A 17,539-nucleotide genomic window follows, 5' to 3' on the forward strand; every position below is an offset into this window, starting at 1 on the left:
ATTGGATTCAAAAAGGATAGAAAAATAGAAAAAAGGGGAGGGAATAGGATGATAGGAAAGAGATGACCGCCACAATTTAACCATATGTGCCTGGCCTATCCATGAATTATAACTAATATACTGGTTAGGGTACTATGCCTGGGGATGTTTATAGCACTCACAGGTGCACTGACTTAACTGAATAGATTATATACATCTTAGTATCTTACCTAAGATTAGAATCATGAACTCTGTGTACAGTTTCCTCTGTGGTTCTAGCTGAGCGCTTTATCAACAGAATCCAGAGGTCCTTTATATCAATCAAGTATCACAACTTTAAAATGTTTTATTCAATAAAATCCTAATTTTAGGGAGAAAAAAAGGGGGGACTTGTTAGCGCAAATTAGATTACCCTACTAATCTCAAATACGTGCTGAGCTGTCAGTTTTAAATACCACTCACCAAGCTATAACTAAGCCGATCATATCCGGTCGCTGGATACACTTTTAAAAAAAACTGCGAGAAAATGTGGTATTCTTCTGCTGTGCTCATAAGTTCCTATGAGGCAATGAGGAGCAACCCGTTAGTCCCCGAAGTGACATACATTCATTATTGTTCGCGCTGTTCCCAAATGCGTGCGTTTTTCTGCCTTAGTTAGTTATTATATATTATTTATATGGCAGACACTCGCCACTCCTAAAAATACAAGCGGAGGGTCTTAGTGTTTGTAAGGCTCAAGACCAACCGGCAGGATTTATATCATTTCTGTCCATCGGGGAAACTACAGGTAAGCGTGCTTTAGAATTAGTTTAAACCCGTTTTAACTTGAGCCTTACAAACACTAAGACCCTCCGCTTGTATTTTTAGGAGTGGCGAGTGTCTGCCATATAAATAATATATAATAAGAGTATCTGCCACGAACCGCCAGACGGGACTAAGGCAGAAAAACGCACGCATTTGGGAACAGCGCGAACAATAATAGGCACGGAAAAAGAAATAAATAGGTAAGAGGTTCGAGGCATGAGGCATGATACTATGTAACGAGATTAGGGGTATGTTAACATGCATTTAAAAGACTTGCTGGTTTTAGCGCGCACTAGTGTACCTGTTTGAATGTATGTCACTTCGGGGACTAACGGGTTGCTCCTCATTGCCTCATAGGAACTTATGAGCACAGCAGAAGAATACCACATTTTCTCGCAGTTTTTTTTAAAAGTGTATCCAGCGACCGGATATGATCGGCTTAGTTATAGCTTGGTGAGTGGTATTTAAAACTGACAGCTCAGCACGTATTTGAGATTAGTAGGGTAATCTAATTTGCGCTAACAAGTCCCCCCTTTTTTTCTCCCTAAAATTAGGATTTTATTGAATAAAACATTTTAAAGTTGTGATACTTGATTGATATAAAGGACCTCTGGATTCTGTTGATAAAGCGCTCAGCTAGAACCACAGAGGAAACTGTACACAGAGTTCATGATTCTAATCTTAGGTAAGATACTAAGATGTATATAATCTATTCAGTTAAGTCAGTGCACCTGTGAGTGCTATAAACATCCCCAGGCATAGTACCCTAACCAGTATATTAGTTATAATTCATGGATAGGCCAGGCACATATGGTTAAATTGTGGCGGTCATCTCTTTCCTATCATCCTATTCCCTCCCCTTTTTTCTATTTTTCTATCCTTTTTGAATCCAATTGGATTGGGATTCTTGTTGGGCTAAAAAAGACTTGTATAAAAGAAAAGAATTAAGTTGTTCATGTGCATTACATGCAATGTATGAAATGGAGAATATACATCTAGCTAATTTAGTAAGCTATAATCATTGTACCCTAAGGGAGTGTGAATCACCCGCTATCATACTAACGTTTTAAGTAATAGGAATATGCATGAAGTTCTATTTTTATCATAAATATGAATTTGGTCAATGACATGAATGCACTACCGATTAGTATATATACATAGGTGTTCTCTATATATAATGAGCGGTACATCAAGAATTATAGCAAACATATATATAACCGATAGAAATGTGTAACATACTTATAACTACTAGAGTAATACCATTGAAATTCTGTTGTTACCTTTGTTGCAGAAATTGGATGGTAAATGTCCTGATGAAGACATTTTCATGTTGAAACGCGTCGACCGGATACCACCTAATCTCTTTTGATCCCTAAATTTGATTCTTAAATTGATTGTTTTGTGAATCCTTATATATCAGTCTAGCATTTTTACTAATTTTTATCAATGTATTGATTGCTATTAATTGTATTTTATTTCGAATTAAAAATGTATATTTTTTGATACCCTAGTAGTTTGTTTGTTCACTCTATTGTGTTACTGTTGTATTTTATGCCTGGGAGTGTTAGTTTACATACATTATTTACCCTGTCCCAGGATACGTATCTGTACCAGGGGGTCCTTGTTGCTCACATACTGTTCCCGAAATTCAAAACATGCAGAAGTAAGACACGCTTTCAACTCATCTGCATTTTTAATAATATTTTAAGGCAGCAGTTTTTATTTATTTTATTTCCCTACACTGTGCTAGTATGTGTATCTTTTCCCCCTTGCTTCCTGGGGGAATCTAACCTCTTTCGCCTGTCTCACGACTCTACGGTCTGCCGCAGGTTCTTCCCGCTTGAGGGGAGAGAGTTCCTCCTTACCGAAAGAGTTCCTCATTGGCCGCCATTTTGGTAGTTGGCAGTCCATCTTTTTTGGTACTTCCGGGTGTGGGGCATTGAAGCCGATGCAATCCCGGGCATGCAGCGGGCACATGCAGAAGTAAGACGGGCTCTCAATTCATCTGCATTTTTATAATATTTTAAGGCAGCAGTTTTTATTTCTATTATTTGCCTACATTCTGCTAGTGTGTGTATCTTTTTCCCCTCGCTTCCTGGGGGAGTCTTACATTTTATCTCTTTGCATGTCTCACGACTCTCCGATCCGCCGTGGGTTCTTCGCGTTTGAGCAGAGAGAGTTCCTCTTTACCAAGAGACTTCCTCTTTGGTTGCCAATTTGGTGGTTGCGGTCCAGCATTTTTTGGTGCTTCCGGGTGTGGGGTATTTAATATGATGCAATCCATACGAATTTTAATCCAATTTCTCTTCTCCCCGCGAAGATCTTGGAGAAATTCATCAATAAAGAACTGATGAAATACATTGAATCCCAGGAGATCTTGGATCCCTCTCAGAACGGGTTCACGCCAGTCACAGCCCCGAGTCTTCCCTTTTTGCAGCTACTGACTGCGTCTGCACGGAGGTTGATCACGGTGGAGCGGCGATTCTGATAATGCTTGACCTATTGGTGGCATTCAACACCGTCTCCCCGGTGCATATGGCTCAGCGCTTGCGGCAAGTGGGAATCACCGGGAATGCCTTGCAGCTTCTTCACTCTTTCATGTCAAACAGAGTCATAATGTCAGCTGTGGATGCTTTAGAGCCAAGGCCTTTAGTTTTCCTTGTGGGGTACCCCAGGGCTCGTCTTTGAGCCACACTCTTTTTAATCTCTATGTGACCCCCCTGGCCAATCTGGAGCGGTCCTTTGGATTTCAGGTGCTTTCTTATGTGGATAATAAGCAAATTATTGTCTCCATTTCGAATACCCTGCAATCGGTTTAGGAGAAGTTCAATCAGTGTACATCTGGCATTGTTTGCTGGATGAAGAACAATTCACTGGAGATTAATGCAGACAAGACTGAAGTGCTGATATTTGGCTTGCAAAATTCCATATGGTCAAACTCTTGGTGGCCGACAGTCTGTAGTCCCCTCCCTGCCCGGTTAGGACAGCAAGGAATTTGATGGTCATATTTGACAATGGTTTGCGCTTTGACGCACAGGTCAGCCTCACAGTTAGTACTTGTTTCTATATCCTGAGGATTCTGAGAAGGGTTTTGCCTTTCATTCCATCCGGGCTGCCCCAGTCAACCATCATTGCTCCAGTCACCTCTCGGTAACTATTGCAATGCTCTGTACCATAACATCAACGCGGTCTCCCTTAATAGGCTTCAGGTGGTACAGAACGCAGCAGGCGCGGTTGATTCTTAAAATCCCCAAGCATCAGTCAGCCAGGAATGGGATTCATTCTCTGCATTGGCTCCCCATCAGAAAAAAACATCTTCTTTACGGTGCTGAGTATGGTATTCAAGGCCATGCATAGTAAGGGTATGCCAAATCTGAAAACTCTTTTTCAATGGAACGCCCCTGAGAGGCTCTTGCGAACCTTCCCACAGAAAAAAATGTGACTCCCAGATTTCACAGGAGCAGATGGGTGGCCGCTCCTTTTATGTAGCGGCCGCCAAGCTTTGGGACTCACTGGCCACCTTTATCTCCAATGCAGACTCTTACCTGGTTTTTAAAAAAACATCTGAAAACCTGGCTTTTCTCATCTTCGGTAGCTGCAGGTGCATTTTCTTACTTTCTCCCCGAGTGTCTGTTACAGTGCCTTGACACCTCCAGGTATAAGTGCGCTCTATAAATACTATCCTATCCTATCCTATCCTATCCTTTCCTTGTCGGAGTTGAGTTTGAGGCAGCTGTCTCTCACCCATTTCGCGATGTTGGTCATGGCGTTGCAGAAGTTGGTTTTGGCATTGAAGGGTTCCTCAGTGATTGAGAGGATAAGTTGAGTGTCGGTAGAGTAGGAGATTATGTTGGGCTCATGCGATTTTATGATGTCTTCGAGGGGGGTCAAGTAGAGGTTGTGCAAAGTTGGGCTGAGGGAATGAAGTGAGGCAGTCGGGTGCTCTGTGTGCATCCTGAGAGGAAGAAAGTGATCCACTTGTGGGAGTTGTGCGGTATGCCAACGTTGTGGAGCCTCCCAATGAGGGTGTGGTGGGAGACCATGTCGAATGCCGCAAAGAAGTCGAGGAGGATCAAGGCCATGGTTTCTCCATGCCTTCCAAGCCCTCCTCATGTCAATCCATATGTCCACATCAGTCCAATATCTGCCACAAGACCCCACATTTCTCTGACACTTCTCTGACTCTTCCCCTATTTCCTCCTCAGCCCCTGCGATTTTTCCGTCGGCCTGTCACTTCTCCTGATCTGCCTCCATGTCTGCCCTACAGTCTCCACTTCTTCCTTATATCTTCATAATAGATGTTTTTACCGTTACTGAACAATTATATTGCAGTTGCGCAGAGAGCATTGATGAAACACCTCTGAGATGATCACCGTATCCTATTAGCTGTAGGGAATGCACCGGAGAAAGAGATGAGTTGGATTGGTTAACAAAGACAATAGTCAGCAGCGTGCACTACGTAGGTGTGCGAGTCATACAAGAATGCACATAGAATATTAGAGAATATTAGCATATGTGATACAAAGGCTACTGTTAATATTTTTAATAATTCATTTTGTTGACAAACTGATCACATTTCAAGCGAACAGGTCACTTGTGAAGTGAGCTGAAGAACAATGATGGATTCAACCCAGATCTGTGACTTGGAGTGAGTGTCTGAACAGTTTCAGCGCTCCGTCCATCATATCTTTGGGTTCACTTGGCATGTAACGATAGATGCAATGTGTTTGCTCCAAAACTGGCAGCACTGCCACTAACTTGTGTAGCTATTTTCTGTTAATAGCAACAGATTATATGGCTATGAAGGCATTTTCATCAAGAATTTCATGAGAGAGTGATTTCTTACACCGTTGATTATGCACTAGGAACAGTAGCTCTATCATCGTTAAACAACACTTTTATTAAATATATGGAAATTCAATTACAGTAATCAAGTATTTCCCCTCCACAGACTACCTGGAACATGGCATTGATGCTCCCTTGAGTGCCATTATCATAAGGCACGAGACTCTAGCAGCTACAAACCAGAGTTTGATTGACAACCTGATAAAGGTATCTGATGAGCAGAAGGCCAACCAGCGTGCACTTGAGACATTACGACGTGAACATAACACCACAAAACTGGTAATACTCCTGAAAGAACCAGTATGTTTGTTCTAAATGCAATTTATCATTGTCTTTTATCTTCTTTTTAAGTGCCTAGCTTTCTTCCTCGTATCGCTTTGTTCGCCCTAAGTTGGCAGGGTATGCTCAGACATGAGTCCCTTGCTCATTTTGCCACTGGACTCAAGCTAGCCTGGCTGATGACGGCTGAAATGCCAGAAACCGGTCCTGGGATGCTTGTTTCCGTTCCAGGGAAGCCATGGCTTTGGCAGTTTGGGCTGGACTGTTCCCTTGAGGCACAGGGTCAGACTGATTTGCATATGGCCATGTCTGAACTGGGGTGGCGGAGTGAGCTAAAGACTGGTGATGGATTAAACCCAGATCAGTTGACTGGGGGTGAGTGTTTGAATTGCTCAAGCGCTCTGTCCATCATCCCCTTTTGTATCGCTTTGTTCGCCCTAAGTTGGCAGGGTATGCCCAGACGTCAGTCCCTTGCTCGCTTTGCCACTGGACTCAAGCTAGCCTGGCTGATGACGGTTGAAATGCCAGAAACCAGTCCCGGGATGCTTGTTTCCGGTCCAGGGAAGACATGGCTTTGGCAGTTTGGGCTGGACGGTTCCCTTGAGGCACAGGGTCAGACTGATTTGCATATTGCCATGTCTAAACTGGGGTGGCGGAGTGAGCTAAAGAATGGTGATGGATTAAACCCAGATCAGTTGACTGGGGGTGAGTGTTTGAAATGCTCAATCGCTCCGTCCATCATCCCCTTTTGTCTAGCTTTCTTCCTCGACAGCACATGCCTGAGTTACCAAGCTTTATGGATTGCAAAATATGTGAGGTACAGTTGTCATCTGTTGACCCTAACCAGGCCTGCTTCTACGGTTTGCAGAGTGTGGACAGCGGTAGCGACATGGTGGTCTCGCCAAGAGTAGCAGGATTTTAGATATGGTTATGAAACTCAGGTCTTGTGTTTGTTATAGTCATTGCCAACCATACCCTTGTGTGAGAAAGATAAGAAGCAGATAATCCTACATTGGGGGTTCAAATGGAAAAAAACGGATTTAGTAAATGAGGCAATTTGATTGTCTAGGTATAAGTAGGAGTCAGGGATTCAGTATGGCTTCAGTCATAGGTCTCAGTGTAGTTGAAATGAAATGAAAAGGCATTTGTAAAGCGCATGGCTAAAAAGTCTTCAGTTGTTTACGAAAAGCCAGATGATTGGAAACAATGCGAAGATGTATTGGCAGGGAGTTGCAGAGCTTAGCGGCATTATAGGATAAGAGCCGTCCACCGCTTCTGGCCTTCTTGATCCCAGGGACCTCAGCCAGTCGCAGTTCGTCTGACCAAAGTTTCCTATTTGCTTTGTAAGGACGGATCATGGCTGAGTTGATAGGAGGTCCGATCCCTTGCATAGATTTCTGTGCTATGCACGGGGCCTTGAATATGATGCGTTCCTGCACAGGGAGCCAGTGAAGGGAGCGGATTGCTGGTTTTGCCAATTGTCTGTTGGCGGCTCCCGTCAGAAGTCTGGCGGCGCTTTGTTGTACAGACTGTAATTTGGAGACCACTGTGGTGGGGGCACCCAGATACAGTGCATCCCCGTAGTCCAGCCTAGAAAGTATAAGGGATTGGACCAGTACCTTTTTTGCTTGGGGGGGAGGATAGGAAGGACTTTACTGGCTATTCTAAGCAAGCCATAACAGAAAGCTGCCGTCTTCCTGGCCTGTGTCCTGAAGTTCAAATCCTGATCCGGCCAGATGCCTAGGCTCTTGATTTCTGTCTTATGGACCAGGGGTGGACCCATGCTGGCTGGCCACATGGGACTGGACTTAAAACTGAGGGAGTTGGCCAATATCATGATCTCAGTTTTTCCACCATTAACCTTGAGCTTAGTTGCCATATTGAATTGCTCCATAACGTGGCATTTATGTCAAATAGATTTATATGTCAACCTTGCTGACTATGTCATTGACAGGGCCCTACCATGACCAGGTGGTCTGACTATGGTGAAGATGTAGTGAACTTGTCGCATGGATGTAGCAGAGTTGGTGTGGTGCCTTTAGGGATCCATTTTTGGAAGTGTTTATGATCATGCATTTAACATTCATGTAGTCCTTATTAAAGTTTTGCCCAGTTTTTTCCTTTGCATCCAGCAAGTCTTTTTTGAGGTTCAAATATAAATGACCATCGTTGGCAAGCACTGATGCTCCGGAGAGGCTTTGTATGAACCCGAAGCATAAGTGGCCTATCCCGTGGAGGCAGAGCAGGCGAAATCCATTGCAATCCTTCACTCTCTTTCACAGATACTCTATGATTTGTCAGTCCTGTCAAAAGAAGAGAAACAAACCTTCACCTGCTGCTGGTACTCTAACCATGAATACCAATCATGATTGGATAATGTCTTGGCTAGGTTGTTAAAAGCACAGATAGCTACAGTTAAAATCAGATGAGATAGTTCCTATCTCTTACAACTAACATAATAGTGCCAAAGACCCTGCCATGAAAATAACAGAACGTTGTCAATGACTTGGTCTAAAGTTTTACTGATGCGTCACTACATTTCCATGGTATTCTTGCTACCTTGAAGTTGATTCATTTACATCACATTTTTACCAGATTGTTATTGACATAGACTTACATTTACATCAAATTTTTTACTATGCGTTGTAAATTCACGTTTATTTTTCGTTGCATGCTTTCTCCATCAGCATTTTTTTTAAAGCTGTGGCTGTGTTCTGTTTAAGGGAAGAATGCCTTCTATTTAATTATTTTTTTAATTCATCTTCTAACTTAATTATTAAAGAATATAGTTTATTTTAGAATACGGTTTGAAAAGTAGTATAACATTTATTAGATGATCATTCTATATTAGAACGAGTAATTCATTTCGTATTTATTTAAATTTCGTACACTTTAAAGACGGGTAGTTTCATTGACATAGGGGAAAGGCTGGTAGCGATTTAATTAGAAAGCAATAAGTATTATAAAATGAATATAACTTTCACATTTTAAGTGACAATATTTTCATTGTTCATACTTTTTTTTTAACAAATTACATTCTATTTATGAACAAGTTGGTTAAGGGATATAGGTGCAAAGGGCATGTAGTAATTTAAATAGAAAACATTCATTCTATTGTAATTCAAAATGTAATTGTTTTAACAACTTACTTTATTTTGAATAACGTAAATTATGTTTTATAATAATAGCGCTAAAGGTCAAAGGGTTGGTATTAAATTAATTTACAATTCATTAATTATATTTTGAATATAAAATAAAATGTTAAAATAACACCTTTGCTAAAAAATATAGGGGCAGATTTATGAAGGCCTTGCGCCGCTGGTGCGTCATTTTTAACATGGGAAAAAGTGACCCACCGGCGGCGCAAGGCCTTCATAAATAAGGCCCATATTGTTCAGTTTTTGATCAGTTTAAAGTTTAACATTGCATTTATAATACTAAAACAGTAGATGGCAGTGTTGTTCCTTTAATAAGTCTGTGAAATGCACTGCTTATTTAGTGTGAACTCGGCCACAGAATGTACACATAGAATATTTTCAACAATGTACATCAAATGCAATGTACATTTTTACGATGTAAATTACATAGAGGATTGTAATGAAAATGTTATAATTGTAATCGATGCATTGTAATGTACCTCTATGTACTAAAAATGAGTGTTAAACCTGTCATCCTTGGGTGATCTTCCCCCAAACATTTTGCCGTCACCCTTCTATTTTTCTGAATTCTTTTTTGTTGCACCTAGGGCTCTGTGCACTTTACCAGTGCTAACCAGTGCTAATGTGCTTGTGTTCACTTGCTCAAATGTGGTCAAATTAGCTGACACCATAATGGCATTTTAATTTACATATAAAGTGGTATACCTTATACCCATGACTGTTAATTAAATGCTACTAGTGAGACTGCAACACTTATTGTGCCACCAACTTATGAAGCCCCTTAATACATTTTTTATTTATTTTATTTATTTATTTTAGGAGTTTTATATAGCGCTGACCTGACCCGAGGGTATCGGAGCGCTTTACAACAGTGTGATTTAAGAAATTACAATAGTAGAGGAGTCTTAATCATAGAGATTCTGGATTCAACGAGTGCTGTGGATTCATGAGGTAGTAGATGGGTCCTGAGGTAGCTTCATTGAATGCATTCTTGAGGTAGTGCAAGAGTTTATCAGCAGTCTCGCCTTCTGGGCCTATTTGTCTGGTGGTGGACTTTCGTGGGTCAGTACGCTGCAGAGTCAGAAATCAACTGGATCATGGTTGGCGTGGAGGTGGCAGCTATCCATTTGGGAGGGAGCGGTTGAGGAGGAGGGCTTTTAGGAGTTTTTTTTAATTTTGTGAAGGACGGGGTGGTCCTGATAACTGCTGGGACAGAGTTCCAGATTTTGGGCGTGTTTCCAGTGAATGATCTGGCCGCGGTTTTTTGTTTGCGTGCTTTCATGGGGATGAGAAGGAGGGAGTTAGAACTCCAGGGTTTCCTTCTTTGGCCAGCCCTCTTTAGTTTGGCAGCTAGGTAGTCCGGTTTTCCTGTGTGTAGGGTTTTGTGCGTGAGGCAGGCAGTTTTAGAGTTGGCTCGCTGTTCCACAGGGAGCCATTTTAGTTCTCTTAGGGCTGGTGAGATGTGATCATATTTCCTGATTCCGGTGACCATTTTGGCTGCCGTGGTGAGGGATGTTTTGAGGGGAGCTAGGTGGGCTTTACTAGTGCGGGTTAGGGTTGTGTTACCATAGTCTAGTCTGGATAGCACCAGTGCTTGTGTAGCTTGTTTGAGGTCTTTGGTAGGGATGAATGGTTTAATTTTGTGGAGAAGTTTCAGGTTAAGGAAGGCAGTCTTTGCAGAGTTTTTGATGTGGTGGGTCATTTCCAGTTTTGGGTCAAGGGAGATTTCCAGAGATTTTACTGAGCTAGCCATGGTGGGAGTGCTGCTTAGAGCATCCATATCCTTGAGCCATTCTGCAATTTGTTGGTTTTCTTCCTTGTTGGAGATTAGGAGGAACTCTGTTTTGACTTAATTGAGTTTGAGGTGGTTTTGGGACAGCCATTGTTGAATTTCTTTAATAGTGTTCTTTAGTCTGGAAATATCATCTCGGGAGGTCGTTTCTAGATAGATCTGGGTGTCATCAGCGTATAGGTGGAAGGGGATCTTTGCGTTTTTGATTATCGTGGTGATGGGTTGTATGTATATGTTAAACAGTGTTGGAGAGAGCACTGAACCTTGGGGTACACCCCTGCTGATTGGGCGACGGTCAGATGCAAATTCTTTGATTTTTATCCATTGCATTCTGTTTTGTAGGAAGGCTGTGAACCAACGAAGGACCGTCTCATCTGCGCCAACCCTTTCTTGTAGGGCCTTGATGCGAAGCTGTTGATCAACTGTGTCGAAGGCAGCCGACAGGTCTAGGAGATCGATAGGCAGCTGTGATCAGTATCCAGTGACTTGCGGATGTGATCTGTGATGTAGAGGATCGCCGTTTCAGTGCTATAACCTTTTCTGAAACCTGATTGGTGAGGGTCAAGAAGGCTGATATTGTGCATTTACTGAGTCAGTTGAGAGAGTGTGCATTTTTCGAGGATTTTGGATAGGAGGGGGAGATTGGAGACGGATCTGAAGTTGTTTGGGTCTGTGCAGTCATGGCCTGGTTTCTTAATTATTGGCGTTACTTGACCTACTTTAAGGCAGTCAGGTATGCTTCCGGTTCTCAAGGAGCTGTTTATGATTCTGCACCAGAACGGGGCTATAGAGAGTTTGAGTTCTTTGGTCAGTTGGAAGAGTGTAGGGTCGAGGGCGTGAGAAGCGGGATTGGTGGTGGAGGTTAGCTTGATAATCTCGGCTTCTGAGGTGGGATTGAAGGAATTCCACGCATTAGTGTGTAGCCTGCTACTGTTTCCCATTGCGACTGGGGGCGTGCCTACGCATGCGGAGTTGGCGTTGGTGTCTGTGTCTAGTGAGAGCTCAATCTTTGAGATTTTTTCTTCAAAGAAGGTGGCAAAGTTTTCACACAGTTCCTTGGAGGCCTGGGTAGAGGATACAAGAGGCTTGGAGGTTTGCTGCTTGATGATTTTGAACAGTTCGTTTGGTCTGTTTTTAGCATTGTCCAGGGCGGCGCAGAAGAAGTTGGATTTAACGCTATGGATGTGTTTTTGTATTTTCTTCTAGCTGCTTTGAGTTGTTCAAGTAGGCACGTGGAGGGGTTCTTTCTCCAGAGTCTTTCTGTGGCTCTAAGTTGTCTCCTTTCATTGTTGACGTCTGTTTTGAACCAGGATCTGGATGGGATGTTTCTGTTTTTTTTAGTTTCAGGGGGGCCATCTGATCTAGAATAGATGCCATGGATGTGTTGTAATGGTCTGTGAGTTCTGTCGTTGTTAGACCATCCGTGGGGATGCTGAGTTGTGCACTGACTTTTTCCTTCAAGTCAGTCATGTTGACCTGGGTGAGGTTTCTGGTCCATTTGGGCTGATCGTGGATGGGTGGTTGTAGGGTAACTGGTTGGGTGAGGTGGAAGAGGATTAAGTGGTGGTCAGACCAGTCCACGGGTAAGGTGTGAGTTATTGTCACTAAGTCTCGTTTGGCGATAATGGCTAAAGGATTGATCCTTTGTTGTGGGTCTCTTCTGTGCAGTGTTGCGAGAGGTTGTTGTTGAGAAGTAGCTCATTCAGGTTGTGTACTGGGGGATTGTTAACATCATTCCAGTGAAGGTTGAGGACGCCTAGAATTAGGTTGTTCGTATCTTGAAGTGAGCAGTCGCCAATCAGGTCGGACAGGTGTTCAGTGAAAGCAGCTGAGTTGCCAGGGGGGTGGTAGATAAGGTGGCAGGTGACAGGCTTGTACCAATAGTGGCAGATTCCTTGTTGCTTGTACCAATGGTGACAGTTAGGCATTCAAAGGTGTTGTAGTTGACGGAGTCTGCCTCCGACATGGAGATATTGTCTCTGTGGATGATTGCTATGCCTCCTCCTCTTTGGTCTTTTCTGTCTTTGCGAGTGATTAAGAAGCCTAGGGGGAAGAGAGTGTCCAGGAGAGGTAGGGAGGAGTCCTGGAGCCAGGTTTCAGTGATGAATGCTATGTCAATGTCATTGGTGAGGATGGATTCTGCTAGTTTGGTGGCATGTTTGATGGCTGATCTACAGTTAATGAGCAAGCACTTTGTGGGTGTCGTCTCTGTTATGGGAGTCTTTTTAAAGGGGGCCCTAGGGACGATTGTGCAGGTGGTCGGCGGTTTAGGTGATTTTGGTGATTCTTGTACTCTTCCTAGCCTGGTAATCACCTATATTTTGGATTGTCTGGTGATGGTCCTGAGCTTGTCGTTCGGGTAGGTGAGGAACGCCTCACTCTCGGACAAAGGTTCACTAGTTCTTTTGGGCCTCTGAGAAGGTGGGTGCGTTGATGTTGTTTCAGGGCCGCGTGGTTGGCTATTAATTCTCTTAAGCCCCGGGTTATGGTTGTTATCTGGGTTTCCAGGAGGGAGAGTCTCTGCTCCGTCTTACATTAGTTGGGACGTTGGGATTGGTTCTGAGGGGGGTGATTCTCGAGGTGTTGGATAGCATAGTGGTGGCTGTGTTGCCCGAGTAGGGTCTTGATTGAGGGAGCCTCAGAGAGTTTGGTCGCCTTGGTTTGGTTATGTTGACCGTGTTGGGTCCGGGCGGGGCCTTGAATGCAGTTTGGCTAGTATTTTTTTGGTGCGTTGGTGCTTTGATTCCTGTGTGTTTAGTGTGCTGGTTGTTCCGGTTATTCTGAGTGGGCTGGAGTGAGTGGGCAGACGGCGGTTGATGGGGGAGGGAGCCGGCAGGTGACTGATGGGGATGAGAGGTGTGCAGTGTAGGAGACCTGTTCACTTCGGGGGAGTCAGGCGGTATGGAGGACCTGTATTCTCTGGGGGTGAAGTTGCGTGGCGGGGGTAAGTGGGGTTGTTTGGGAGTGTCGGCCCGTTGTGTGTCTGGAGGTGGGGAGAGCTGGCGGTGGGAGGAGGGGGGTCCTATTCTCCTTGGTGGCTGTAAGGATGGTGTCACACAGAGGTGTGCATTTGAGGTTGTTGTGGAGTACCGCGGAGGTAGGAGTCGTTGGGGTGTGAGAGCCGGGTGAGGTACGTGGAGGGGCCGTGTTCTTCCAGAGGGAGGTGTGCGGGGTGTCACATAGCGAGAGGAATGAGTGGTGTCTAGAGGGTACCAGGGCGGTAGGTGGGCTCAGAGGGCGGGTATGGTTCTTTTGGCGAGGGTGAGGGGTCGGGCGGGGAGGGGATGCGCGAGATGGTGCATTTCGAAGAGCGGAGAAGAGGGCGTCTACGGACTCTAGATTGTCATTGTTTGCTTGTATTAGGACCGTGCCATTGTAGTATATGGTCACAGTGGTGTTACTCATACGCCTTGCGCGGTCTGGGAGTGAAATTGACAATTTGCAGCTATGTGAGGTATTGGAGATTTTGGAGATGTTGAGTTGCGATCATAAGATGGATTTCCAAGCTTCTTGTCTATCAGTGTGGAAGATAAAGTCCATTTTTATCTTTCCTTTGGCGGAGCAGTGATAGATATCTGCGAAAAGGGATTCTGGATGTTGCCTGATCAATTTCTTTTTGAAATTCTTCTTTGCTTTGGAAGAGAGGCCGGGGGGGGGGGGGGGAATTAATCGAGAAGGAGTTTAAGCCGTGAGGGATTACATGGTTCGAAGAGGAGGGGTCGATGTGGTTGCCGTGGCGGGGGGGCATTTTGTGAGAGGGGGCGGCTCTGTGTTCTGTGTTTTGAAGAGTGGTAGGGGTGCTCCAGACAGGCGTGCAGCGAGTAGTGGGCGAGTGGTGTAGAGATTTGAGTTTCTCTGTTAGTGGGTCAGACGAATGCTTCCTAGTAGCGATGGATTGGGTGCGGACGGAGTGAGTTGTGAGGTTGTCACTATTAGGAGTTTCATTCCTGGGCACAGCTCTGGGGGGTTGGGTGCAGATTAGTGACGCGAGTGTGCCCGTTCTCTTAGCCCTCTACTTGTTCAGGGGGAGAGGATCTCATCCCTGTTGAAGGTGGATGAGCTCTGTCCGTGGCGGAGGTATTGCTTCCCGATGGGTCGAAAGTGACCGGGTGTGTAAAGATATAGATAGGGTCAAGCCCTGCACAGCGTGTCGCTGGTGCCCGGGTCAGAGACAATCATTGAGGGAGTCAGGGACTGGGACTCTCTGCCCTCTTCCTGAGTTGGGAGGGGATCCCATCCACGTTTGGGCATTGACCGCAATGGAAGCATGTTGGGTGTGCCAGAGTCGGGGTCAGACTAAGCACTGTTATGGAATTCAGAGGATAAATCAGGATTCAAGAGTGATTGTGTCCTGATTGATTCCTCTTTTCAGCAATGCTCATGCAATGCACAATGCTCGTGTTATGAGTACTGTGGTCAAGGTCAGATTGAGCTCAGGTGGAGAAGTCAGGGATAGGGAGTGATTGTGTACTAGTAGATCATGTTATTGCCACTGCTCATGCATTAGAGGGAGGGTGCCGAATTGGAATGGGGGGTGCGTGGTTGGGCTGTGTAATGTAATTAAGCAGCTAACTGTGACGAGGAGAGGATCTGCTTTCCAGCAGTTGTTCTCGTTCTATCTCCGTCCTTCCTACTGCCGATAAATGGGTATGGCAGCCATTACCGGGTCAGGCTCTGGTGAGTGGTGGACGGAGTTCCCAGCTTTGGCCTTTTTTGGGGGTGGGGGGGCACCTTGTTTGAGAGTTGGAGACTGTTGCCCTGGGGTTCTGAGCAGCTTGCTCCTGTACTCACTTGCTGGCACATTGTTGCGGTTTCACGTTGTAGGTCGGGCGGCCATATTGACGTCAGGCAACCGGGAGGCAGTTGGAATAGGGTTGCCACTCGGGAGCATCTGCGCCGATTCTTTATTTCACCGCTGCTCCTGTCTGGGATTCGGTGGGGGTGAGTGCCGTTGTGGATTCGCAGATTGTGTCCTTCCTCCTAGTGGAGCATCGGTTGGGGCTGGGCACTCGGAATCCTCCTTTTTACGGGTCAGCGTTTCCCGAGTTCACCGTGTCAAGTGTCCGTCTTTGCGCTCTCTTGCGGGCTCAGTGGCGTGCTTCTTGGCTCTTTGGTTGGGTTCTCTTGTGCCACGGGGCCCTCGGTCCGCTTAACAGGCAGTGGTGGGAGCCTCCGCAAATTCCAGGAACTCCCTCCCTCCCTCAGCTCCTTCCATGAGCTAGCTGATGGAACACCCGATGTTGTGTGGATGGGGGATCATGCCAGGATTTCCACCGTGAACCGGTGATCCAAGCATCCTGGGCTTTCGGTTACGGTTTCCGTCCTTTGTCCGGTTCCTTATGTCAGTGGTCGATGGCGGCAGCGCAATCTTGCTCCAGACCTCTTCTTGCCTGGTCCGGTGAGTGGGACAGCAGATGGAGGTATGCAGGGGTGTCAGACTGGGATTTTTCACCTAGATTGGTGATCCTAGCGCCCGGGAGCTCTGTTGTGGATCTCCTTCCCAGCATACATATCTCAGGCCTCGCATTGTAACATGCCAACAGGTTTGAACTGGCAGTTTGACTTGGCAATATAACCCCCTTGTCAAGCCCAAAACTCAGTTTTGATTACATTTAAGTCCCCCCTAAGGTAGGTCCTAGACAGTCCATATGACAGGGTGTACTGTAATTAAAAAGTTGGGCACTTTTAAGTTTTACAGGTCCTGATAGTGAAAAACTCACTGTTTTTTTCGCACTACTGTGAGGATCTGTCATAGGATAACATTGGTTTATCTTATTGCATTTAATAAGTGCTAACTTTTGATTGGGAACAGGTAGGAAAGTCATTTGATATCAGAGGAATTGGAATCCTCTTTAATGGTCAAGTTTGATTGTAGTTCACAATTTTGAAAATGCCAAGTTGGTATTTTCCTGTCCCAACTATTTGTGCCTGTAGCCTGTTCCTCGGTCACATTACTATACAGGTGTGGCAGTTGGCCTTTGTATATTCCTCCCAGACAGCCACACAATAGAGGATAGAGGTATTAGGTGTGTCTGGAAGGGCTGTCTCAGGTAGGAAAGGGTAGAGTCCACGCATCAAGGACATAAGATACATTTCTTAGTGGGCCTAACCTGGTCCCTGTATCTGGCCTGTGCTCCATCATGGTCAGCCGGAAGTTGTAATTTTGTCCCAGTACGGCCCTACCAGATAACCACAGTTGGTGTTTTGTGCTTTTGAGCACTATTTTTACCTAAACCTTTATGGTTCTACTAATAGAATGTTTGTCCTTTTGGTGTAAAATAATTTATTACATTTTGTTATATTTTTCTAAATTAGTATGGGATTTGTTGTGTTTTCACTTTGCTGATGTTTGTGTGCTACATAAATACTTTACACATTGCCTCTAAGTTAAGCCTGACTGCTTTTGTGCCAAGCAACCTGAGGGTTAAGCCCAGGTTAATTTAGTGGATTTTTGTGGTTCACCCTGATGGGCATTACAGCTGTTGCTTGAGAAGGGCTCACACTCTCCACAACCAACTTCACATGGGGATGTATGGTGAAAGGGTAGTAACACAATAGTTGTTGTCGGTTTAGTGTATTATTCATCCAAGTGGTGCACACATGAGAGCTTCAGGACCCCTGGACCCTAAGTGCTTTGGTCGCGAGGAATTCATGTGATAGAGCGCGCAGGGACCTACTTGCT

At 44.8% G+C, this 17,539-nt stretch overlaps 1 protein-coding gene across 1 annotated transcript in view; it reads left to right on the forward strand.

Annotated features, from left to right (window-relative positions):
* Positions 1-17,539, forward strand: part of CCDC197 (coiled-coil domain containing 197) — a 263,835-nt gene that overhangs the window by 166,967 nt on the left and 79,329 nt on the right. The window contains exon 6 of the mRNA XM_078662296.1: positions 5,735-5,907. Within this exon, the coding sequence (XP_078518422.1) occupies positions 5,735-5,907 (173 nt within the window). The remainder of the gene's footprint in view (positions 1-5,734; positions 5,908-17,539) is intronic.

The sequence above is a fragment of the Lissotriton helveticus genome, chromosome 9, assembly GCF_964261635.1.
Source record: "Lissotriton helveticus chromosome 9, aLisHel1.1, whole genome shotgun sequence".
NCBI lineage: Eukaryota > Metazoa > Chordata > Amphibia > Caudata > Salamandridae > Lissotriton > Lissotriton helveticus.